The sequence below is a fragment of the Chelonia mydas genome, chromosome 3 (assembly GCF_015237465.2).
Source record: "Chelonia mydas isolate rCheMyd1 chromosome 3, rCheMyd1.pri.v2, whole genome shotgun sequence".
Classification (NCBI taxonomy): domain Eukaryota; kingdom Metazoa; phylum Chordata; order Testudines; family Cheloniidae; genus Chelonia; species Chelonia mydas.
In genome coordinates this window covers 96,605,898-96,632,955 of record NC_057851.1, presented here as the reverse complement: position 1 = coordinate 96,632,955, position 27,058 = coordinate 96,605,898, and the positions used below count along the sequence as shown (strand labels likewise).

At 39.4% G+C, this 27,058-nt stretch overlaps 1 protein-coding gene across 36 annotated transcripts in view; it reads left to right on the top strand.

Annotated features, from left to right (window-relative positions):
• EPB41L2 (erythrocyte membrane protein band 4.1 like 2) overlaps nt 1-27,058 on the top strand; it is a 281,497-nt gene that overhangs the window by 198,200 nt on the left and 56,239 nt on the right. For all 36 annotated transcript variants that reach the window (XM_043542908.1, XM_037894790.2, XM_043542901.1 and 33 more), the window contains 6 exons: nt 260-302; nt 18,620-18,695; nt 20,401-20,619; nt 22,651-22,738; nt 24,424-24,576; nt 25,535-25,632. In XM_043542908.1, the coding sequence (XP_043398843.1) occupies nt 260-302; nt 18,620-18,695; nt 20,401-20,619; nt 22,651-22,738; nt 24,424-24,576; nt 25,535-25,632 (677 nt within the window). The remainder of the gene's footprint in view (nt 1-259; nt 303-18,619; nt 18,696-20,400; nt 20,620-22,650; nt 22,739-24,423; nt 24,577-25,534; nt 25,633-27,058) is intronic.

Below are 27,058 nucleotides of genomic sequence, written 5' to 3'. Positions count from 1 at the left end.
ATCTTGTGTAAGAGAATGAAGTTAAAAGGGTTGCATAATAAGCTCTGTGTGGGGGGGGGGGGGGGTGGAGGGTGAAGACAATCAAAGCACAGCTCTTGATGGAAAGTTACAAGTTAACTCAAAAATTCTACAGGGTACTTTCAAAGTAGAATATCAGAAAGAATGTACTGTACAAGTGTTTATTTAAATTCATGAAATTATATCACAGTTTCGTTCGTCTGAATTATTTCCTTATGTACTGATGTTCTTCCTTTTTTAGAACTGGTTAGATTCTTCAAAGGAAATCAAGAGGCAAATTCGAAGTAAGTACTCCTGTACTGATGTTAAATTCTTGAACTCAATTTTCTAATACAGAAATATATTTTCTTAAAGTTAAACTATTTAAAACAAAACCTTGGATATGGCAGGAAACTTGTCATGAAGGTTTTTAAAACATGATTTCTACTGACTCCCCTGTCCCATCTACAGATAGTTCAGGAGCTATGTGAATGCACAGTTGTCTACAATGCGTTGTGGTGTCCATGGTAGATTATTAGCAGTGTGGATAGGATTATTCAGGTCTGTATATGTTTTAGGCCTGGATTAAAACATCGCTCACTAACCTAATTAGTCAACAGTGTGTTGTGATGACACTGGAAATAAATGTTTTTTAACATGCAATCCCCTGCTGTGGTGAAGAACTGTGCACTATCGCAGTTGAACCTTTTGCCTGGTTATTGGATAGGTTTGGACAGTTTACCAGAGAGCTAATGTTATTAGCCTGTTTCAAAACTGTCATGATATTTAACTTGTTAATTGACTTTGTAAATTTTACAGTTACCAATCAGGTAATTCTGGTATTTGCAGTATTCAGAGTGCTTCCTATCGTAATTATAGGAAAATACAAGGGAATCCTAGTTACTTTAGTAATCACGTCCTTTACTTAGGCAAAGCTTTTCAGTACTAATGCTAAGTTTAGAGCTCTTTTCTCCAGCTCACCTGGAGTTGCAATTCTGTGGGGTAACTGTCTTGATAACTTCAGGAAAACTGTTTGATTTAGGGAGTCATGTACGTATGTTTACCTGTTTGCATGATCTTATTAACCTGATTCCTGTCATCTTGATTTCCATGCTTAATCTAAAGAAATCACAGAAACAATGATTAATTATTCTAGAAGGATATTGAACTATAGAAAGGGTTTTTTTCAATGTCAGAGTTGTTTCTACTTCGTTTTAAGACCTGGTGTTTTATGCATATGTGCCAAATGCAGCCTACCTGGTAAACAGAGGAGCAGTCATTCCAGAATATGGAATTCTCAGTGAATTTCTCCCAGTTCCCTCATACAATAAAAAGAAAAGGCAATAAAAGGATCCCTATTATGAAATATCTGGCCTTTTCCAAAATTATTGTAATTAAGTTTCAATAATTTTTAAACCCTTAAATTGTTGAAGAGGTTGAAACAAAGTAGTGTTAGTAAAATTGAAGAAAAGATGGATATAGATTTTCATTGTTGTCTGTACTTACAATTTTCTTTCCAGTTTATTCTTGACTCTGCTGAGCTGTCACGCAGTCATAAGTACTCTGTAATTACTGTACATGATACCACCTAAAGTGATGATTAGGGGTTAACCAGTAAAATGGGTATCTGAACTTTTCCATGTCTGTTAAAATTGTGTTAAAATGTGGTCTTCAGTGACTGTTGAGAGACGTTTTATGTAACTCATTAAATTAAATGTCTCTTACGAGCATCTTGTGTATCAAATATGATTAGTATGATGCTTGCTTGTTTATATCAGCCTTTGAAATAACTTTTTTTTAACACCCAGGAACTCTTCAAAGACTCCCAATGCTTTTAGCCACTGTTTTCTGATAGAGGTGGTTTTTCTTCATGCTAAAGTCCACGAATTTATACTTCAGCCTGCTTTGCATCTGGGGGCAGAACCAGACCTGTTAGTCACTGGCAGCACTGAAATTCCCTTTAGGTTTTTTTTCTGCCCCCACTAGACCTCCCTGCTGCAGAGCTTTTCTGAGGAAAATTCTGAACTTTCACATTTTTAGACTAGCAATCAGTTTTTAAAAAATTGGATTAAAATCTGGCTCATATAGATATGAGGCTTTGGGATCAGATGCTCACACAAATCCGTTACCAGTGATACAATTGGAAACTTTATGAGAAGCTGTGGCTATTCAGAGTTTTCAGAAAAGTCATCTTGTAATCCTGGCTTCTGACAGACTCTACAGAAAGGCAGTCATGTGACAAGATCAAGCAGTCTGGGAAGTACAAGAGAAAATACCTCTTTGCAAGTAGTAGCTAGAACAAATGCAGGGTCAATAACTACCCTCTTTTGCTTTAGTTATCTGCAGTTCTCCCAACCAGCCCTGTTTGGAGCTAGAACCCCAACTGGTGCCAGGCTCTGTCAGTTTGGCAGAAAATGGGCTATCTATAGCTTTGATTAAATGAGGTCAGCAGAAATTGTCTAGAGAGAGTACCCTGTGGAATTGTGCAAGAATTCCAGGAACAGCTTTGTCCCATTCCCAATCTCAGCAACCAGGTGAAAGGCCATGGCATGAATTAAATCATCTATAAAGTAATCTCTTTCTATTTCAGGTTGGAGTATTACAGCTTGCTCCCTATCCTATTTCTTCCTCCGGATAATCTGGGGGACACAGCACAGGGCCCTCTCTGAAATCTCTAAAGAAGTTCCTAAAAGAAGCTTGCCTTCAAAACATTCCCATTTTACCATCCTCAGACAATGTTTATGTTCTGCAAAAGACTGGAAGCCTTTTTCTTTTCTCTTTTTCGAGCATTACCATTTCATCTTTACATATGCTCCCAGCGAGTAGCAATAATATTGGCTTTAGGGAGGAAGGCAAATTACTTTACTTTTCTCTTCAGACAATTTTTCTGATCAGGATTCTGTGCAGATAGAAAGCTGAAGCAAATGCACAGTGATATGGTTGCAGAATTCAGTACAAACAAAAACATGTGGTGCCAGGGAAGTAAGCCATAGGCTTGAACTGAAGATGAATACTATCAGGTACAAGGTCTCATCTCAGAAGAATGTTAACACAAGAGGAAGATGGCCATAATGAAAAACACGTGTCACAGAAACAAACATCCAATTCTTATTGGAACCCATTTTGAATTCTGAACTCCTATGTAGGTACACTTCAGCAATCCAGAGTTCATATGATACCTACTCAGTAATCTTGTATATCCCCTCCACAGATCACCGTATCTCTTCAATTGACAGAGATCTAGCTCTAGTTGTATATTCTCTAATCCCCCAATGTTCTTATTTTGAAGGGATTTTCCCCACTCAGTTCAGGGAATGGTTACCAGAAAGAGAGAGTACAGTGTCCACCAACTGGAACAGATTGAGTTATTAAGGTCTCAGGACACTGGTCCGTCCTTTGAAAACAGATGTGTTCTGATCATGACAGTCAATGTGTCTGATTGTGTTCTTCCCAGTTCTTATGAAAACCCCATCAGCTGTACCCCAGAGTGAAATTAGTCTGTCCTGGGTGGAGCAAAATGCTCACCAAGGGGGAAATAAACACCAAGACTTGCATGTCAGAAATCAAACTAGCAGAGTTGCTCCTACACCCAGAGGTATCTGAATCATTGTAAGTAAAATTGGAAGGCTAGTGATCAACCTTTGTATCTAAAAACGGTAAATAAAATGTCCTGTAGCACCTCTGTGTGCCAGGACCAGAATGTGAAGTGACAGTGACATCTTGCAAAATTGAGCAAGGTCTCCTCTTTTATATGTCTTTCCAGCTTGACCATTTTTCCCAAGCCAACACAAAAAGTAGGAATGAGAGAGTAGCAGTGAAACTGTTCATGCTTTTCTGGCTGAAGAGGTTATGGTTCTGAGACCTGAATAATCTAGCATTGGATTTTCAGAGGAGGTCTGCTATTGCAAGACTGGTCCTCCAGCTGGGACTAGATGGTTTCAAATGAACACTTGATTGAAGTAAGTATTGCTCTGATGGACCCAAAAGAGAAGTCAAACCAATAGAACTTATTCTACAGGCTGGTACAAAGTCCACAGTTTAATTATCATGTTAAAACTAGCAAAACATATCCTTGACAGAGGTGCCAGAACAATTTGTATAGTGGGGGTGCTGAGAGCCATTGAATCAACCTGTAAACCCTGTACATAATGGAAACCACTTTAAGTCAGGGGATGTGGCAGCACCTCCAGCCCCCCTACTTCCAACACCTGTGATCCTTGAGTTCCCCCAGGAATCCTTTATTGTGGATGTATAAGAGTGTCCATGCAAAAAGGTCATATCTCTTTAGTATAATGTTCTTGGCATGTTCAAGAAGAGGAAGTTTTGTACAAGTCCCCATATTAAATACTTCCTTTGGGTATAACTTCATTCAAACCCCACAAGGTCGTAGAGTTCCTCTTTACAGCCACACTTGGATTGGACCTCTGAAGGAGATGTGGTCTTACTTCCTATCCATTAGAGTAGGACTACCAGGGGCTCCAATCAGGAGTTTATTTGAAGTTGGAAAACCTGGTATCGTACTTTTAATTCAGACAAGTAGTCCTCACAACTGCCATGGCATTCATTCCTTAAGTAAATTCAAGAAAATTCCCTCCTTCGATTAAGTGTCAGTGTCAGGGCAGAGTAGTCATGTCTGTCTGTCTGAGATCTGCTTGATATCCACTAGTTCACCGAGTTCTGCTTATTGGTCATCCATTCTTACTCAGTGCCATTTCCTTTCTTTTGACAGAAGTCTTCTCCTCCATACCTTAGTGCCCAAGGGGAGATGGATTACATACAATCTACCTCATTTTGGATGTCCATGTTTAAAGGAAAGGAGTACTTGTGGCACCTTAGAGACTAACAAATTTATTTAAAGGATGATCATGCTTCCCTCCCTGGAGGCACACTGCTATGAAAAACCTACTTTAACAGATCTGTGGACCTTAGCATGAAGAGGAATAGAACATTTTATGTGCTTTCCTGACAGTTTCCTTCCTTATGGTAATAAGGTCCACAGATCCAACCCACGTGGAAAAGAAATGGATCATTAAGATCAGAGAGAGGATTTCTGTTAATTGTTGTTTGATGTAATGTCATTTTCTCCAGTAGGAGAAATTGTTGTACTTTCCCCTTAAAGTATATTTAACACAGTCTGTCATTTAGAAAGTAAATTTGAATTATCCTGATTGCGGAAGTTATCTCAACTGGATGGAACTTGAAGAGGTGGAGCATTCCCCTGCAGTGAGTGGGTAACAGGTCTGGCTCTGCCCTCAACCTGCAGGCAGGCTGAAGTATCCATTGTAATAAATTTGTGGACCTTAATTACTTGAAGAAAGGATAAATTTATCCTAATGTGGAATCTCCAGATATTAGGTCACTCTTCACTGCCAGTATTATTGCATCATTCTTAGACATACCATGTTGTGGTAGTTCAGAGTCTAATGTAAAATGCATGCCACCTTTATTTCAAGGGTAATACTAATAAGAGCTTCATCATGCCTCTTCTTAAGTCATGATAAAATTCCTATTGTACTAGCACCTCAGCAAGCATAATGATGTACTCTTGCCAGTATTTTCATTGTCTCCAGCTTGGAATGTTCCCAATTCACTGAATTCATTTTTATTAAGATTGAAAATGGTGATAGCAACTTGAGAATAAAATATACTAGTAAGTAAAAGTATATTATATACAAACTCATGTCACTTACTACAGATCCATTAATGCTATGCAAGTAGAACAAAATTATTTTTTGTAGTGTTGCATAAAATGTCACTCTAATGTGCATATTGGATAATGTAGATTTTATGGGGAGATATGCTAGTCAAGAATAAGATTTCCATTTCTGTATGTGAAACACAAGAGCATTGTAAATTATTCCGGGGGCTCACCTGTGTAATCTTTTCACCACATGTCACCAAGTGAAAGCACCTGTAATTGAGAGGAACAGTGTGTTCATCACAACTGAAGTGGAAGGTTCTTTGTTAAACCTACACTTTTTTAATTCTGATCTTTCTCCAAAAGCTTTACATTTGCACTAATCATTTTTGCTATGGATTTCATTAATTCCAAACGCCCTATAATTACGTTTAAGAAAACTTGGCTCATTTTCTACTGAAGGAATGAAAATTACAATTGATTCTCTACAGACCATGTAGTTTCATTTCCTGTGGTGAATACATTATGCTGAAAATATAGCTGAAGTACAGTCATTTGTGTAAATAGATTAGTCCTGATTAAAACGGCAGATGCGTTAATTTATCTACATATTTATATACAATATGTAATTAACCTTCCACCTACTAATAAAGAAAATGATTCATATTATATTTTTCTTCAAGTAATTGCACATGGCTATTTCACTATGTGCATTCCCAGTGCTTCAGACTAGGAGGTTTTTCCCTTAGCAGTACCCATTCGAGCATCACATATACCCTCTGCTCCTTGTGCTACTGCACAAAGGTGTAAAGGGCAGAGCCACCCGTTACTCCCCTCAGTTCCTTCTGACCCCCCATGATTGGTAGTCAAGTGTGTTAGCTTGCTTGTGCAAGTGTTTTCCCTTTCAGGAAATTTTTCTCTTGTATGTAGTTTGGTACTCATTCATAGCTAGTTTAAAGAAAAGAAGGACTTGTGGCACCTTAGAGACTAACAAATTTATTTGAACATAAGCTTTCGTGAGCTACAGCTCACTTCATCGGATGCATACAGTGGGGAGATCTATATACACAGAGAACATGAAACAATGGGTGTTACCATACAGACTGTAATGAGTGATCAGGTAAGGTGAGCTATTACCAGCAGGAGAGCGGGGGGGCAAAAAACCTTTTGTAGTGATAATCAAGGTGGGCCATTTCCAGCAGTTGACAAGAACGTCTGAGGAACGGGGGTGGGGTGGGGGGGGGGGAGAGAAATAAACATGGGGAAATAGTTTTACTTTGTGTAATGACACATCCACTCCCAGTCTTTATTAAAGCCTAAGTTAATTGTATCCAGTTTGCAAATTAATTCCAATTCAGCAGTCTCTCGTTGGAGTCTGTTTTTGAAGTTTTTTTGTTGAAGAGTTGGCACTTTTAGGTCTGTAATCGAGTGACCAGAGAGATTGAAGTGTTCTCTGACTGGTTTTTGAATATTACAATTCTTGACATCTGATTTGTGTCCATTTATTATTTTACGTAGAGACTGTCCAGTTTGGCCAATGTACATGGCAGAGGGGCATTGCTGGCACATGATGGTATATCTCACATTGGTAGATGTGCAGGTGAATGAGCCTCTGATAGTGTGGCTGATGTGATTAGGCCCTATGATGGTGTCCCCTGAATAGATATGTGGACAGAATTGGCAACGGGCTTTGTTGCAAGGATAGGTTCCTGGGTTAGTGGTTCTGTTGTGTGGTGTATGGTTGCTGGTGAGTATTTGCTTCAGGTTGGGGGGCTGTCTGTAAGCAAGGACTGCCTGTCTCCCAAGATCTGAGAGTGATGGGTCATCCTTCAGGATAGGTTGTAGATCCTTGATGCGTTGGAGAGGTTTTAGTTGGGGGCTGAAGGTGACGGCTAGTGGCGTTCTGTTATTTTCTTTGTTGGGCCTGTCCTGTAGTGGGTAACTTCTGGGTACTCTTCTGGCTCTGTCAATCTGTTTCTTCACTTCAGCAGGTGGGTATTGTAGTTGTAAGAATTTTGTTTGAGTTGTTTTTCATAGTTTATTGGAGTGTCTGTTCCCACTTGTTCTGGGTGCCATGGTACTGGGGAATGCCTTGGTCTCCGGGCTTTAAATGTTGCATCAGCAGAAAGAAATCCATTCTAGGTGTCTGAAGTACCTCAGCAAGGGTCACATCCAGAACAGGTGTCAGATCTAAAAAGTATAGGGAGGTGAGGCTCTGCCACCTTCTCATGGAGTCAGCCCTGCGTCCACCATCAGAGCCTTCCTGCTTCTACTTCAGTCAGAAGTGCTCCTTTAGACATTGCTGCATCTTAGTGCCGCTCTCCTTCCCCAGTACCTCAAAGAAAGCGTCAAAGGACTCATCCTCCAAGAGATCAAGGAGCCTGGTACCATCCACCAATAAACAAGTTGGAAAAGAGGGTAGCGTGTCCTCTGAGAAGAGGCACTCCCAGATGCTGTGACAGCATCTTATGAGGGGTCATCAATTCTGGCACTGGTGGTGCCTGTGCTGTTGAGACTGATCCCTGCTGATGTACCAACCCCTTCAGTGTAACAACAGCAGTGTCAGGGGACCTTCTTGATACCACAGTTTGGGGACCACTGGATTACCATCTTTGCAGATCGTGGATTGGATTCGGATCCACCTTTTTGTATCCCCACAGTCTACCAGTCGGGCGACTCAGGCTCTTCTTCAGAATCAGATATTGACTCATATGAGGCATATGCTGTGGCACAGGATCTCCTGTGCCTCTGGATAATGGCCTCTCCAGCAGTACAGGAGACATCTCGTCTGGTACCAGTGAACCCTCAGTCTGCATCAGACTTGCCTACTGGTAGAGATCAACTTCTGGTACCATGGCCAGCATCAGACCCTCTTTCGCCTCCTTGCCCTGTGCTGTCTAGAGGCAAGGCCAATATGCTCTCTTCTATACCATCATCTCCGGTCTCAACAGTGGTCCTCGGCACTTGGGAGTACCACAGTCCCAGTTGGTAGAGCCCTGCAAATCTGTAGACGTAAAGATATCCGCGGATACGGTTGTACTTTTTACCACAATGGTGCCCAAACTTTTTCTGTCACCACCCCACCCCCCTTACCAGTCATGGGAATCCGTCCATGTTCCCACCTCCATTGCTGCACAGTTATCTCTGCTTTCAGCCCAAACTCCTCCGCTGATCCAGGGGCTGAACTGGGGATGGGGGAAGAGCTGGGGCTGGCCTGGGGGTAAAGAGGAAACGAATGCAGAGCTGGACTGGGGCGGAGCAGGGGGCAAAATGGAACTGTGGCTGGGCTGAGGGTGGAGCAGGGCCCGGAGCGGAGCTGGCTGGGGCCGGAGCTAGGCTGGGATCAGAGTGCGGCTGGGTGGTGCTCTCTGCCTGCCCCTTCTCTCCCCCACATGGGGGCTGGCCTGAGGCTCTCCGCATGCCCCCTCTGAATGTTCCTCTGCACCCTCCTACGGGAGTGCACCCCACAGTTTTGAGAGCACTGATTTACCAATGTGGATCAGATGCAGATCTAAATTTTTGTATCCGTGCAGGGCTCTACGGGTTGGGTGACTCAGGCTGTTCTTCAGAGTCAGAGACTCAATCATATGTATCTTGGTCCCAAGATAGGAGGTGTCACTCTCAATCATTGAGGGGTTTTTGTCCTTGGTATCCGGCAGAGGTTCCATGTTGATCAAGGGACAAAGAGGTTGTGGTCCAATGCCCTACCAATTGCCATATTTGAGCCCAGGGGGTTTCTTCCCACCACCAGATCTTCCCTGCACCCTTCTTCTTCCAGGTCTCCTAGTAGATGCCAGGATAGTTTGTGTGAAGAGGCTCGGGAAGTTATCCCTATTACTGGGTAGGGTGCTGAGCAGGCCCAGCAGAATCTCTTTTGGATGAGTTATAAGAAGCTCCACTCAACCTGCTTTGTGTTCTTCCTCGTCATTGCCCAATGAGGCGGTAGTGTCTTGAGTGTCTTTGCTTTTTCAAAATGATTACAGGGCCTGTCAGGACCTGTTCAAGAGGATTCCTTCCTCCCTGGGCATACAGGTGGAGGTAATTCAGGAGAGCTCCTACAGGTTGATGGATGTTTTGAGATCAGAAGGGATATACTAAATAGCTCTCCTTATAAATGAGACCATTCTGGAACCCATTAGGATTTTGTGAGAAATGCTATCTTCTCTGTCGCCAACAGTCAAAAGGCCTGAGTGGTTTCCAGTTTTGTATCTTGAACCAGCAATCCTAGCTGGGTAGATACAATTTCTACCTCTGGGACAATGATCTCAAGTTTGAAAACAAGTTACCAGGGGATGTCAGGCAAGAGGTTTGGGCAGTAGTGGAAGAAGGTAAACTGCAGGCTAGGACCTCTCTCCAGGCTTCATTGCATGGAGCAGACTCTGTAGCTAGGGCTATAGCATCTGTGATAACAATATGTAGATGTTCAAGGCTTCAATCATCAGCAGGAGGCCCTATAGACTGCTCAGGATCTCCCTTTTGAGGAACAGACCCACTTTTCTCAGCAGACTGACAAGATTCACAGTCTCAAGGACTTGCAGGCTACATTGAAGTTTTTGGGGATTTAGGGTCCGCTCCCTAAAAAGAAGTAATTCCTCCCTCAATCGTTCCACTGTTACCAGTCCTTTTATGCCTAGGTAGCCTGACCAGTCTAGGAGGAAAAAGGAGTCATAGAAGGTGACCACTAGCGCCTCACTTTTCATCTTCAGCAAGCTCATGTAGACAGTCTGGAAGTACCAAGCAGTCTGACTGTCTTGTCAGATAGCTTACCAGTTTGCTTTGACAGCTTCTCCTATCCCATTTTTTTCCTCTAGGTTATCCCACTTTCTGCATATTTGGACCCACATATTAGCACAGATCAGTGGGTCCTAATGGAGGAATTGGGATACACCCTTCAGTTTGTTAGCATTCCACTCCGCAACCCTTTTTCCCGTCCCTCTTCAGAGACCCCTCTCATGGGCACAGTGGAATGATCCCCTGCCAGTTTCCCCACTTCATCTGGAAGAAATTTGGGGTCAAACTTTAGAGTGAAGCAAGGTGGAAGGGTGGGAATTGCAAAACACTTCTAATACTCGATAAAGTCCTATTTAAATATGAATGAGCATAATCTGATTTTCACATTATAGTTTACAGAATGGTTCTGATTTACAAATGGTGAAGACTTGTCCACTGAATTGAAGGAACTGTGAAAGGAGTTTGTTTCTTTAATGAATTGATATATTGAGTGACATTACTTTCTGTAACTAATGTAGAGCAACAATGGCTAGAGCCCTTCAAGCCTTCGTGCTTTCAGAAATAAGGATAGAAATGGTATCAAGTAGCATGAGGCTGGGCAGAGCAATGCCAAAAAGACCAAAAGACATCTCTTCTACTTAGTCATCTACTTCTAGTTTCCACTGGCTCCAATTTCTTGGCAAATGCTGAACGTTATTAACTTTTCTATACAGGTTTGCACTGGAGATGAACTACTTCAGTGACCCACAGTGAGCATTTTTTAGTTGTCGAACCGTACCAGATAGAGGCTATTCTTGTTGTGTAAATGTTTTTAGAATTTATCTAAATTGGATTTATACCATGAACACATCTTACAGTTAAGACATTTGATTTTGTTATTAGCACTGTAGATGTACATGATGCATAAAGATAAAAGCCTGAATATTCAATAGTGTCCATGATTATGGGTTCCTCAGTTTTGGGGTGCCCAACTTGTGACCCCTTAAAAGGGGTCTGATTTTCAGAAAGTGCTGAGAACCCACATTTTATGTTAGAAAATCAAGGCCTGTTTAAGGTTTCCTAAATTTGTACAGAATCACTGTACTTTTTTGAAAATTTAGGCCATGGTCCTTGCCTTTTGGAAATAACTTTGGAAGTAAAATCCAGACCCAATAGACCTCATGGGTAAGGGTTGGGCAGGAAAACAATGTAAACACAATTTTTGAATAGTGGTCATGATGAAACTTGCTTACTTTGATTTACACCATTGTGCTTGTTAATGCAAGTCTCCAAATGTTAGTATGCACTGTTAAAAGTGTTGGTAGGTGGGTGGCTGGATGCACAAGTGGTGAATTAGATTGGTTTCAGCCTTAACTCTAAACTTTTTTTTTTTTTCCTGGAAGAGTATATCAACCCTTTTTTGTGGAATGTGATTTGAACATAGTTTCTTTTAGATGCATATAATTCAGATAGTGTGTTCAAGTGTTTGAAGCTAGAGGTGTTGCTTCCTTTTTACTCACATAACACTGACCTTCTGACTCCTCTGTCAAAGTATCCTGACTAGAACACATTTCAACTTGATTTGGAAAATTAGCTGTGTGAGAGAATTTATTCTTACAGAAAAATTTTATGTCAAACTACTTTTAAAACAGCCACCATGAACCAGATATTACCGGGCCTGGTTTTGTCTACAGATCTGTGCACAAGTCTATGTAACTGAGAATAGAATTGGGCACACAATGTCCAGTCAGTGCCTTTCAGTATTAATAACAATGGAAAGAGGTTCACTCTTGCGCTTTGATCCTCAGTTTCTTTATCCACTTAGTTATAGATGGGTGATGGGATTGCAGGTGTGTGAAGGTACAAGGTCTCTGCTAATGTGAATTTAGGGAGCCAAAGCCCAATTTCTTCCCCATAAGTGTGGAAAACCCACATAGCCTAATTATGAGCCAGATTCTTACCTATCTTCACATAAACTTTGAGGCCATCTTGTCAAGGGCAATCTGAATATATTCACATCATTAAAGTAAACATAACCATATTGCAGCTTTCATTTGATGTAGGCTCTGGGAGACGGTTAACAGTCAAATTAACAAATGGGGCTAACATCTCTGTCTTGCATCATCATCTAGATCAAGAGTTTTTAGCAAAACACTAAAGGAGGTGTTATAAGTTTTGTGGCAGACACCTCTATCTGACAGGATGTTGATTTGTACAGTAAGAAAGCAGCATAGACTGAACACTTTTCTTGTATTTATTAATTATTCCAAACCAGGTAGGATGCTGTCTGGATACTCCAGTAACTTTAAAAATAAGTAGATCACTTTTTAACTCTTTTGGGAGGCAAAGGCTTATTGCTGGAAAGGTTCTTGAAGTATGAGACCTTGATTGGTAATAGCACATTTATATCCTGAGCTGTTAACAACCCTGGGGTGAGTAGTGGAAAATACTAAAGTTACTTCGCCCTTAATAAACTGGGTTGCTCACAGAATGCTAATGCCTGGAAATATACGTGATTCTGCCATATGCTAGAAGAGAAGCTGAAGGGAGCTGGAGCCTAATGCAGGAGAACAAGAGGGTTTCTTGGCAAGCCAGATTCTTGTGTGAAGCAAAGTCAAGCCTGCCCCCTTGAAAGTTCTGTGATCGCAAGCCTGCACCAGTGTACGTCTCAACACCCTGCTACTTGTTCTTGACTCAATTTCAGGCTGGGAATCGGTGGAGACATGTTGCTCAAAAGCACATCTCTGGTATCAGGGAGGGAAACCAATGCAGATGGCACTGGTGGCTTGGCAGCTCTTAAACCATTACCCTCCCATGTCTCTGTCCACTTGGGCTTCATGCTGCAAGGTGACAAACACCCAAGTCTCAATCCAACAAAGCATTTTAAACATCTTAGGAGAAACTTCCTAATTTAGGAAAAACTTCCCAATTGTCAGAGTAGTTAAGCACTGGAATAAAGTGCCTAGAGTGATTGTGGAATCTCTGTTGTTGGAGGTTTTTTAAGAACAGGTTAGACAAACACCTGTCAGGAATTGTCTAGTTATTACTTAATCCTGCATTGAGAGCAGAGGACTGGACTAGATTACCTCTTGAGGTCACTTCCAACCCTACACTTCTAAGATTCTGTGTACTTAACTTGAAACGTGAGTAGTCTAATTGAATTCAATGAAATTACTCACATGCTTAATGTTAGGCATATGTTTAAATGTTTTGCTGGATTGGGGCCAGAGTTCATGGCATCTTGCAGAATGATTAAATTGGTAGGGGCAAAATGGATCAGGGATCATCTAGGGAGCTGAGAGTAAAGGGTGGTAACAAGCGGACAAATACACATGTGAGTGGCTTCAGCAGCCAGATAGTTTCCTTCCCTCCGCCACCCCTTGCCCTCTTCCATGGTAGTCACAGGAATTTCCTGCAGCACAGGAGGAAATTTGGAAACTTTCCTTTTGCCCTGCTGTTTTTCTCTTCCTTCCCCTCTGCCAAAACTCCACTGGCCAATAAGAGGCAAGAGTGAGTGGCAGCCTTTGAAATCTGACTTTGCCTTTTCAGGGTCCCCAGAACTTTGGTCCCTTGGTAGTGCTGGGACATGATTTACATATACACCCAGCGACTAGATACAAGTTCAGAATTGTAAAAGGGGTGAAGGTTTTGGAGATGGGCAGGACTCCTTTCTTTTGTAGCGTGAAGGGTTGGGGGATAAGACTGACTGGCTGGGAACTGAAAATGAATGTATTCATTTGTAAGTGCAGTTTGAGTATGGAAAAATTCTACCTTGGTTCTGTAAGGGTGAATTACAATAGTGTTTAGTAGGCATACTGTAATGTAGGCTAATCTCCTTGCTGCTCAGAAATGATGATGGATAAGAAAGAGTAATGCCATGATTAATTAGGTGAACTTCCAAATCAAACCAAACATCAGATCAAATGATGTTTACTTCACAAATAAAATCTTAAGTAACGCTAGTATAATATGTAGTCCATGAGTTGGGAATTTTGCAAGACTTTATTACTTAGGGTTGCTGGTATATAAATGTTTCAATTTAAACTCGGCTGTAGCTGATTTTCATTTTATGAGGAGAACTGTATGGCTAAGGGCCTGTGCATCAAGTTGTATACAAAGAAGTTTTGCTTTATATAACCTCTTTCCTATAAACTTTATCTAAAAGGCTTTGTAATGTTAAATGGAGTTGAAATGAATTGGTGTGAAAAGGAAAAGAAGATTTTTAAGAGGTATAGACAATGGAAAACCTCTGCATTTGAGAGATTAATTCAGATGGAGTGACAGATAAGGTTAATCAAAAGACAGGAGAAATTGCTGAAGAGTTGCTTTTTTCATCATCTGTGTTGAGACTGTGTGAATAGAGAGACTGGGGTGCGGGGAAGAGACAGGGTCCATGACATGGGCTGGACAAAGTACATGGAGGGTTTTCAGAACAAGGACTGATTATAGATTATCTTGAATCCCTAGTTTAATTTCAGGTGCAATACATTGCAGAGGGAAAATAATTCCCTTAATTTTTTTACAGTTGCCTGTGTGCAATTAATTTATTTGTTCTTGCCACACTACCACAGAACTATTTGTTGAGCCATAAAAATAGCATATACACCACCAGTAAAAGATACAAGAATGCCTTTATTGGGATAAAACACTGATTCTCCAGTATAGATGGGATGAATCGTTAATTGTGCACTGTTGGTTATTACATTCTTTTCCTTGAAGAATGTGTCTAATGTTGCTTCTGAAGCATTTTTGAGGTAGCAAGTTGGCTAGACAAATTCTTGACATTTCAGTAGGCCATATTATTAAGCACCAATAAACAGAGAGCACTAGTACAGACAAAATTCTAAATATCATTTAAATATCAACATTTTTTACCTTGCCCAGCAGTTTGTAATGTCAGTATCACAGTATAAAGTTTTATACAGACAATCAAGTTTTTGTATGCTTTTGTCACATGAGCTACACCCATAGACTAAGTCAGAAGTACAGAAACAGACTGTACACAAGCAGTTTAATACATTCAGTTTATGTTCAAAGGAGAAACAGTTTCCCATTACCATTTAAAATATAAGGTGGCCAGTAATTCATACTGTGACCAGTGCAAAATTGTTAATTTGTCAGTTTCAGACAGCTTTACTGAATTTTGTTTGTGGCTGTAAATAGTCTAAATAAATTGTGGTAATTCAGCATGTGTACTGAAGATGTATACACCTGGAGGGCAAATTGCTGTAGGACATAGCGAGAACCTATTGTTGGCAGAGGTACTGGGGGTGCCACAACCCTTGGCTTGAAGTGCTTTCCATTATGTACAGGGTTTACAGTTTGGTTCAATGGCTCTTAGTACCCCCACTATACCAACTGTCCCAGCATTCCTGATTGTTGGTGGTTCACAGAGTGCTTGCAAATGGTGGAGTGCTGCTTTTGGGCATGAGAAACGAGGACTGACTAATGAGATCACGCTGTAATGCAGGGTTGAGATGACAAGTTCTACAGAACTTTTGGATGTGCAAGGCCACATTTCTGGAACTGTGCACTGAGCTTGCCCCAGCCCTCCAGCATCTGGACACTAGAGTGAGAGCTTCAGTGACAGAGGAGAAGTGAGTATCAATCATACTGTGGAAATCTGCAAAGACAGATTGCTACTGGTCAGTGGGAAATCATTCTGGAGTTGGAAAAATCCAGTGTGCAGGCCATTGTCATGCAAATGTGCAGGGCCCTTAATCATTTCCTGCTACACAGGACTGTGGCTCTGTGCAACTTGCAGGATATAATGGATGGATTTGCAATGATCGGATTCGTGAAGTGATAAACAGCACACACACCCCTATTTTGGCACCAGACCACCTTGCCCCAGAATACATCAGCAGAAAGGACTATTTTTCTATGCTTATGCAAGTGCTGGTGGATCACTGGGGATACTTCACTGACATCAGTATTGGCTGGTCAGGGAAGGTGCCTGACACTAACATCTTTAAGAACGCAGGACTCAAAAAGCTGCAAGTAGGGACTTTCTTTCCTGACTTACCGGATTTATCATTGGAAATGCCAGTAGTGATCCTGGGAAACCCAGCCTACCCCTTACTCTACAGCTCATGAAGCTGTACATTGGTGACCTCAACAGCACCAAGGAATGATTCAACACTACTGGTTCAGCAGGTGCAGAGTGGCAGTTGAATGTGCTTTTAGTCGTTTGAAGGGGTGGTGACGTTTACTCACAAGACTGGATCTCACTGAGAAAAATATCCCAGTGATTATAGCTGCCTGCAGTGTCCTGTGTAGTATCTGTGAAGCAAAGGGAGAAAAGTTGCCTCTGGGTGGAGGGTAAAGGTGGAATGTCTGTCTGCTGAGTTTGAACAGCCAGATACAAGGGTTATCAGAAGAGCTCAGCCAGGAGCTGTATGGCTCAGGAAGGCTTTGAAAGAGCGTTTTAACAGTGAGCCATAGTAACGTGTTGTGGTGTGCTATGCTCTACCTGGCCCTGCAGTTTGGGGGCCTACTAGGAACTGTGTGGTGCTTGGTGCAAATTTATGAATAGAACACTGACAGTGTGTCTGTTCATTTTGTGGTGCTTGCTTTATGATTATGACACTATTTGTCACCATCCTATGAGTTGTCAGTGTTCAATAACAACTAAGTGGGTGCTTTCAGTACCGCCAGGCATTTGGCAGCATATGTTGGGAACTAGTAATTATTTTCCAAACAATATTGTTTTGTTGAGTAATGAAAACACTTTTAAAAAATTCTGTACAAGTTAAAAACAAGAACATTTAAAAACTTAATAAATTCCTGGATCAAAGTTTAAAGAAGAAGGAGGGACATCAATGTCCACTTACGTCTTCCAATATATGTTACCTTTGTTTTGATAGCAATAACATTTTAAGCAAATTAGCAATTTTCTGAAAAAGGAGAATTGGCAAAACCACATTTACGCCAGCAATGACTTGGCCTAAGTGTTATCTTATCTGTACTCGTTCACTGTACATAATTATAAATCATTAAAACTATAGCTATCAAAGTGCTTAATCTCACTATTTACAATTACTCATTTTATATGTCAATGTTATAAGTCAGTATATGAGGGAGAGTTATGGTAAACATGATTCTTTAATGTCAACATTTCCTATCTTCTTTAAACATGAGTTTTTTCACTCAAAGTCCAGTTTTATTTGTGAGAAATTTTCCTGTGAATGCGTTTTGAGTGGTGTCTCTATTTTAGGGTCTTGATAGTTGCTTTTAATGATTCCCCAACAATGTCCACTGATGGCAGGGTAAGAAGTAATGGGCTTCATCTGCAGCAAGGGAGATTTAGGTGGGATATTAGCTTTCTGACTACAAGGGTAGTTAAGCATTGGAATAGGGTTCTAGGGGAGCTTGTGAAATCCTCATAATTGGAGGTTTTTCAGAAGAGGTTGGGAAAACACCTTCCAGGGATGGTGTAGGTTTACTTTGGTCCTGCTTCAGTGCAAGGGGTTAGACTTGATGACCTTTTGAGAGCCCTTCCAGTCTTGCATGTCTATGATTCTAATATAGGAGAAACTGTAATGTGTATGTGGTTTTATATGTTTAATGAGAGCAGCCATTTTTTTGGCTACAGTATTTGCTAGCAAATAAAGTGCTTTACAACTTCACTATTTCTGCTTCATGCTTTAGTGTATGCATCACAAACCTTAATTCTTTCAGATTTTATTCCCCATGAGTGATTCTACAGTCTCCCGAATTAAAAGGAATTTGTTGTTTTATGAGCTTATCTCAACAGGGGAGAGAGACTTGCCCTGGAAGAAGCTGGAAAACATTGGTTATATTAGTTCACAATCAATGCCAAAAAAAAAAAAAAAATTGCTCAGGGTTGAAACCCTCTAAAATGCTTGTTTGAACAAAAGATACCTTTAAAGCTGCTAAATCAAATTATTATGGTTGCCTGAGAATTCAAAACTCTAAATACTTTTGTAGATGTTTTCATAAATTATGATGATAAAAACATTGTAACAAATTCTTCAGAAATGTAAATAAATTATCTTAAGCTGTTGGTCTGATCTTTCAGTTTACAAGTGTAACTATCTGGCATTGAAGAGAACCCACTCTTCTTTTAACTTTCCCTCTATTTACCATATAATTTCTTAAATTTCTTGCATTTTAAATTTGACTTCTATTGATTTATTGACTTAATTGCTGAAATGCTAGTCACAAGTGTTTTAAATCTTCCAATAAGAGATTTTTGTTTTGGTTGCTCGTTAAAGTTCTGTGGAGTAATAATCAGACATTTCCCATTTGTAGGTTTACCCTGGCTATTCACCTTTAATGTGAAGTTTTATCCTCCTGATCCTTCACGATTGACTGAAGACATTACCAGGTATGCATATTTTAATATAAAACTTGATAATCAGTGTTTTTTATATTGTACACTCTGCAAGTCAACAACTTACTTGCTTCCTATGTTTTGAATTCACATTGCAGATTTTCTCTCTCCCCACTCTCTCCCTCATAGAATAAGGGAACATAGAGGCCCTAGGTGTGGGAGGAAACTGGGATAGTTATCCTGGGCACAGGCTCTAGGATAGCCTGGAAGTTTAAATATTCTGTCTGTTGCTACAGCACAGTTTGACTATACTGTGCTATGCTGCTGCTTTTTGTAGCCAGTAGGGAGTGAGTGGGAGTTGGTGACTGCATGATGATACCACACAGCTTTTCTTGCCCCAGTTCACAGTATGAGCAGTCCTGAGCTGGGGTGAGACCTGGGACTCAGTGGAATTATTATCCTTTATTGTTTCTTCATGATAGCACCCATGTGTTACATGCTTTTCAGACAACCAAGGAGGAAGAATCTAAGAACAGAGAAAAGTAGAAAGAGTTTAAAGAAAATGGGAAATATTTTTTTCTTCAAGAGTTGTCTTGGTTTACTGTTGCAACATTGAACAGTTAATTGTGGTTTGTAACTTGCTTAAGTGTTTTGAGGGGGATACAGAAATAGTCCAGATAATTTATTTTTAATTGTCAAACATTTATCAAATAGAATTTGTTAAATACAGTATGTAGCAAACACAGTGGTATATAAAGGACTTATTGGTACTCATTTAAAATTATTTACATAACTCACCACCTAGTAGCTTTCTCATTTGGGAGAAAAATGACCACTCCAAACATGATATACAAAACAAACTAGATATACAGTCTATAATTGTCTCACATTCTACATGTAGTAGAAAAGCTAATCGTATTAGTGTTTAGTTAATCTAAAACTAGCTTCAGGTGTCCATGCGCGATATAAAACTATTTTCAGGAAATTAAGTTGGGCTTTTAGATTGTGTTCAGTTAATGTAAATAGTGTTATCCTTGATTTATCTTTGAAATTTTCTAAATCCCCAATAATTTGAACTTCACTATGAATTCAAAATAAACAAGTAGAAAATAAAATTTACTTTTGTTTAGTATGCCATGTAAGATTACTTTGTGTATGCACAGCACAAGGCTTTATGGACAAGAGTTGCAAGGTACAAGATAAATGTAATTACTCACATGGATACGACCTATCTGAGGGATGCAAGTGTTCACTGCTTATTGATATAGTATGCATTCCTGTGTTGTATGGCATGACTGGCTGGATTACATGGTGCAAAACAATTTAGATATATTACTGAAGTTTTAAAACCAAACCCTAGATGTTAAGGGAAAATATATCATCCATTTTTAAATGGATTGTACCAAGCCTGACTATGAACATGACAGAGTTGGTAAGCAAGTTTATTATGTAAAACTGGACACATACAGCTCATTTGTACTGGGAACCAGAATATTTCTAATTCAACTGATTTATGAAAGATATATTGATTCTTATATTAAAACTGTAACTCCAAATCCTTTGTTTTTAGTTGACAAGATCTATCAGAAATGGAACTTTGTCTCTGTGTATTGGTTCTATCAGTGCATTGGGTTTTTTAAAACAGACTATTGGCACTATGTTTGGACAGATTTTACTCAGCTTTGTGCATGTGTTCTCTCACAAATATCCTGCAGGAATATTTCTGTTTACCATAAGTAACTTTTTTTTCTTTCTGCAGATATTTCCTGTGCCTACAGCTTCGTCAGGATATTGCTTCTGGCCGACTGCCATGTTCTTTTGTGACCCATGCCCTCCTTGGTTCATATACTCTGCAGGCCGAGCTAGGCGACTATGATTCAGAGGAACACAATAACCATTACATCAGTGAATTCCAATTTGCACCTAATCAAACAAAAGAGATGGAGGACAAAGTAGTAGAACTGCACAAAACACACAGGTGTGTCTGACCTGGTGGGAATAAAATACGTTGATATGGTCTTGGTTACATCTGTCATTTCTCTTGATCTTAAAGATATGTATAATATTGTATTAGATTGAAGAAGTTTAGCACTACTATAAAAGTTTTACATCAATTACATAGCTACAACATTTTTCTTATGTGTATTTAAATGGAACTTGTCTTTAGTTTGACTTTCCTGTCATCTTTTTTTCTTCTGTTTATTACAGCCCCTTAGTAGGCTTTCCATCAAAAAAGTCAATTATGGATTGCTTCTTGCTTTAGCCAGTAAAAATAGCAATAAACGTTTCAGCTGAGAAAGTTTTGAAGCTATATTTCATGATACAGGCTTTTTTACTTGCTTTGTAAGAATAATAGTCTGAATTTATTTCATTCAGAGATGTTTTGAACAATATGAAGAAAACATTCAGAATCTGAAATTTTTCATTTAAATGAGCCACAAATATTCAGTCTCTAAACTAGCTACCTTTGGTTCATTAAAAATACATTGTAATCTGATGAGGAGCCATTTTATGACTGACGTGTAGATAGAATTAAAATCCCAAAGTCTCATTACCTGAAAAATATAAGTACATAGGCAATTGCTTTCAGTCAGCAAAATAGATCATACATTTCTTTGCATTGCCCAAAGGTCAGAGCCCACTGCCCTGAACTATACACTCTTTGTAGTGTTGTTTTTTTTACCTTAAATAAACCATGGTCACTGTTTTAGTTTTGTTGACAATAGGAAAAACTATTCTTGTTCCCCTCATACTGACGGAAGGAAGGCCGTCTTTTGTTAGATAAATGCTATGTTATGAAGGTAGAGTCTAAGCTTCTTGGGGCAGGAACCGTCTTTTTGTTCAGTTTGTACAGGATCTAGCACAATGGAGTCTTCGTCCATGACTAGGCATTACCACAATACAAATAATGATGATAATAATAATGAATGAAATTCTGAGCTATATTGGGAGCAAAACCACCACTGTCTTCAATGGGCCACAATTTTGGCATATATTGCTCTGTAGATACTGTACTGTTAATAGCAAAGTGTGTACAGTCTAGGTCAGAAAAGGTAACCTTTCTGTGTTGGACATTTGATAAAATAAACATACCTTATTTACTGATCTTGGCATTTTAAAGGATACCAGTGAAATTCTGAAATTTATAGGTCAGCAAGGCTTGGGGGAGGATAGATTTCTACCTTTGTTAGTGGTACTGTTTGACCTGGACACAGTTTTCTGCAAGGATGGCTTACCAGGGAAGCAAAGCATTTTAAATGTTTATGGATCTGACCTGGCAACTGAAAAGGGTCAATATTTTTTAAATGAAAGACTAGAATATGGAATATTCCAGAATGCAGTAAAAATTGTGTAGAACCCGTAAAGCACTGAGATCCGTGATGGTCATGCTCATGACTTTCTCATTTCCTGATAAGTTAGTGAATGTGTCTTTAGGTTTTTTTTGTTTGGTTGGTTGGTTGGTTTTTTTTAAGATCTTTAGAATTGAAAATAAAACGGTGCTAGCCACAACCTTTCTGTCAGGGCAGTTAGGGAGAACATCTACTCCAGTGTCACAGAGGACTGGGAAACTCAGCAGATGACTGTTTAACATGATCCAAAGTGACTTTTCAATCTCATAACTTCATAAAAAAATACTGATCAAGTTATAGCGAGTCATGGAAGAGATCCTTGATTGTGTTTTGGGGGAGAGGAAGTGAGGGCAAAATGGAAGCCAGTTCTTTGAAATGAAAAAAGTGTTTGGGGCGGGGCAGTGTTTGAGTAGGTTATAATTAAAACTCTTTTGTAACACTAAAGATAGTAAATGCTACTAAGTAAATATAATATACCATTAGTGAGAATATACATACGATTTTGGGGCGAGAAATACAGAAGTGCAAAAGTACTCATGATTTAGACTCTTCTAATCTGAAATATTTAGCATACCCTAAATGTAGCTACTTTCACTTGGTTTTATTATCTTGATATTTATTTTTGACAGTAAACTGAAGGTATCTTTTAATGGTTCTAGGGGCTTGACTCCAGCACAGGCAGATTCTCATTTCTTAGAAAATGCCAAGAGGCTTTCCATGTATGGAGTGGATTTACATCATGCCAAGGTATTGAACTAATTTCTCTGAAAAATACTTACCGCTACAGAACGCAATAAACGTGGACCACTCAACCTGAAGATATATGTACGCTTAAGGATACTTAAATGCAAGCCCTTCAACTGCTATACTATCTGGCAGTCATGTTAATTATTCAGTTTACAGGTATAGGGACTCTGAGAGTTTATCTTCAGTCAAGGATTATTTAACCCATGTGGCTCCATACTTACAGGTTGGGAAAATATTCTTTATTCTTAGGAGCAACTAAGTTCGTTTTAAATATCAAATGTTTATTCCAGTGATAGGCTTGGAGAGGCAAATTGGAGCCTAAAATGTCTGTAGTGTTTTTTTGTACCAGTGGGTGTTAAGTACAGATTTTTACTCTAGATGGTTGGAAATTAACTTCCATTTCTATTGATATTTTAAGTTTTAAAAGTAAACAAAAATGAGTATAATCCAATTTAAAAAAATCAATGTTCTCAGAAAATCAGTAGCAAAATTCATTTAATGGATTAAGAATGAATAATCCAATATTTAAAAAGAGACGCTAAAGCTAAATTTTTTGAATAGTGTAAAAATACTAGAGAAACCTTCTGTTTTATTCAGTGGAACTTGGAAAGGTAGTTGGGTCTTGTCAAATTCTTTTGTAATTTTATTAATGGCCTTTCCCAGTTGGTCTTGGAAACATTTGATGTAGGTACTCTTGTATTTACTGGAGGTGTATGGTAAATACATCTGCAACCTTATTTCCACCACTAATAGAAGTTCATGATGCCAGCTCACTCGTGTCTTGAATGGCTTTAAGAATTTTCACTCTCAGTGGTTCTAATGCTTGCAATTACTCCACAGCGATTTCTCATGGCCAGTAAAAGCTCTGACAAGAACTCTATTTTATGAGAACAGTTTGCAGCCCTTAAGAATTCTGCCAGTCAGTCTAGAATTTAGTGACAGCTGGATGTCAGCACTTCGTATTATTGCCGGTTGGTTGGGAGGATGTTGGTATTTGTTGTGCTATAACATGGGGAAGTCTCTTCTCAGATTTGCATTACATGCAAGTCCTATCAGTAAGTATTTGCTTCTGTAAACTGGTAAACTGAGATCAGACATTGTCATTGGGCCAAAATGATTAAAATGCTATCTGCCAGCACCTTGATTGAAGTGGCTAAGCTGACATTGTCAGCCAAATATCCACTTTTCTCCATCTTAATTGAAGTAATAGTTATATATAACTGCACAATATGATATAACCAACCTGCTGTATTTTTGATAAAATCTGTAAAGTTTACAAGGCCTTTCATTTTTTCTTCTTCCTTTAATGCTTACTGAAATGTTTGCTAATATCCATCACATCTCTACTGCTGATAAATTTCTGATTTAGGTTTTTATATGCCTCCCCCTCACCATAACATTGGTATGTTTTCCAAAATTGCAGCATGTGTACACAGATGTCTTGTCACTGCGGACTGGACTGATGAATGCTAAACCATTGCAGGAGTCCCAACCTTGTTTCTAAGATTAATAAATGCAGATTTTTCCTGCTGTTGTGTACCTTTTCTTTGCAAACCCATTTGGCATTACTGTAATTTCAGCATGAAACCAGTGTAATAGACATCCCTCCTCCCAAGTGTATTAACATAATGAACTCCATGAAATATCATTATTTAAATTTTGTCTAAAATTCTCATTTGCGGTAGGATTCTGAAGGTGTAGACATCATGCTGGGTGTATGCGCTAATGGGCTACTCATTTACAAGGATAGACTTCGAATCAACCGTTTTGCTTGGCCCAAAATTTTGAAAATCTCTTATAAACGCAGTAACTTCTACATAAAAGTCAGGCCAGCAGAGGTAAGTAGGGCTTTTCTTCATTTCTTGCAGTTCTGTTCATAAACAGCTTGAGATGTTTTATAGAAAATATTGGCCAACCTTTCTGCTGCTGTTCAAGAGTGAAAGCTAAAGTTCAGCCCAACAGCAAGATAATGTTTTCCAAACTTCCCCAGCAGGTGTTCTGACAGAGTTCAAATGTGGGATTTATATCCGCACCTGTTTGAGAATAAGGGATCTCTGAATCCTCTTCATAGGCGACCAGTCATACCAAAAACTTATATGTGGTATTCTAATTAATGAATCCTTATTAACTAGCTAGTTCCTTTTATTTACTTACTTGAAGTCAATTAAAAATATAAGTAGCTTTTCATTAAATGCTGTGAACTGTTAGCAGTGCTAATGGAGATTGCTATATTTCAGTAGATGATGTGATTAATATGAAATCTTAATTTGAAAAAGATATCTCTCGCTCTTTACATGTCTTGTGGTTCATCTTAGACATATTGTCCATTCACGTGTACATCGTGTACTTGCATTTACATAACATTTTTGGCTTAGAAATTGTGACAAACTTAGTAGCTTGAACACTGCCTAGTACAGTATTTAGTGGACAAAGGGGAGAAAGTGTGCATGGCTGCTGCTACAATTCTCAGTACAATTGGCTTTTTGCAGTATGTTTTTTTTTTTTTAAATTCTGGGCAGCTAGTCATGAAACTTGTTGAGAAATCTAAGGCACTATTGGTTTTTCCCAAAGAAGAGTCATTAGTAAGTACAGCTAGGAAGTGATGTGATTATTACCCTGCATGAGTAGTCCACCCGGTGCAATTATATTAGAAGTATGGAAAACTTGAGACATTTTGAGCCTCAAGAAAGGAGAATTAGTGCTTGTCGCGGTAATGGAAATGTCTGAACTCACTCATTCTGCTAACCTGGCCAGCTTTCAGGAAATGTGTTAATTTATTTTGTGGCTCCTTTCCAGCTGGAACAGTTTGAAAGTACCATTGGGTTCAAATTGCCAAACCATCGGGCTGCTAAAAGGTTATGGAAGGTTTGTGTGGAGCACCATACTTTCTACAGGTAAATACTCAGGAAGTCTTATCCTCCTTCTTCTAAAAGTCAAAACTATTTTTATTTTTCTCAGGAAAGTGTGTGGGAGAGACTATATTTTCTCCACTTGTTTTAGCTCCATCCAGTTCTAGCTCCCATTGAAACGTGAAAAATACACATAGATCACTGATCCTGGACTATTAATTTGTAATATCTTAGATAAAAGGTTAATTAAATTCAAATTTATAGCTCAATTCCTAATTGACCATCCAGATCTGCATGAGTAAGAGTGTAGCTCTCTAAGATTTCAGTTTGTGCAGCAGCTGAACACCTAAGAGGAAACCGAAACTTGCAAGAACCCAGCTACTGTTTGGATATGAGGCCTTGTTAAGCATCAGGTCCTCTTATCACTGAGCACTATATGCAGTAGTAGGTGGGACCATGTGCTGCCATCTTTTTCAGTGTGTACTGGCTAAAGACTGCTCTCATCGTTGGAGCAGGGACCTCCTCTTATCCTACGTGAGTGCTCTAACGAGAAGGCTATAGAGTAATTCTCACACTCTTTCCTTGCCTAGTGGTTATCAATTGTCATTCATAATGGCAATTCTTAGTCATTAGAGCAGGGAATGAGAGTGAAAATGGCTCTATAGTTGGCTACTTAGAGCACTCACCCATGATGTCGGAGATGCAGGTTCAAGCCCCTGCTCCAAATGCTATTTATAAAAAGTAGAACAGGTTCAATAGTAGAGAATGAGAAAACCTCATGCCAGAATATCCCATCGCCCAGTAGCGAGGCCATTCTCCTGCAATTTAGGAGACGGAAGTTCAAATCCCTTTTCCTCATGAGGCAGAAGCGGGAATTGAATTGGTGAGTACCCAGATCACTGGGCCAAAGGTGATTAAGGGGAGAGCCTCCTCCCCCGCTCCTGCTTCTTTTCGTGACTCTTGTCCTCCTTAGCTTTTGTAGAAAAGCCCAAAAATGAAACAAAATTTCAAGTTGTCAAAACAAAACATTTCATCTTGACCCAGATTTAAAAAAAAATAGACTTTTTGATTTTCAGGGATTTTTTACAAAATTTTCTTTTCAGTTTGACCTACAAATAACCTTTTTTCAATTTTTCAGAATTTCCAGCAAACCAAAAAATCTTTTATTTGTCCAGCTCTAGTTTGCATGCTAGTTATATACCCAACTATAACTACATTAAGAATATAACCACTTTTCTATGGGAATATATGCACTTGCTAATTGTATTGAGATATCTTGTTTGCCCTCCCATACTTTCAAAGAATGCTTTATTTTCAAATGTACTGTCAGATTTCTCCTGAAAACCGTAAATCTTGCTGTACATGATTAAATTGTATACTTGCATTTACACTGTAGCACCCCAGAATCTATCAAGTGAAAGGACAGCGTGTATTTTTGTGCAGTATTTGTCACAACGAGTGAACAAGTTGC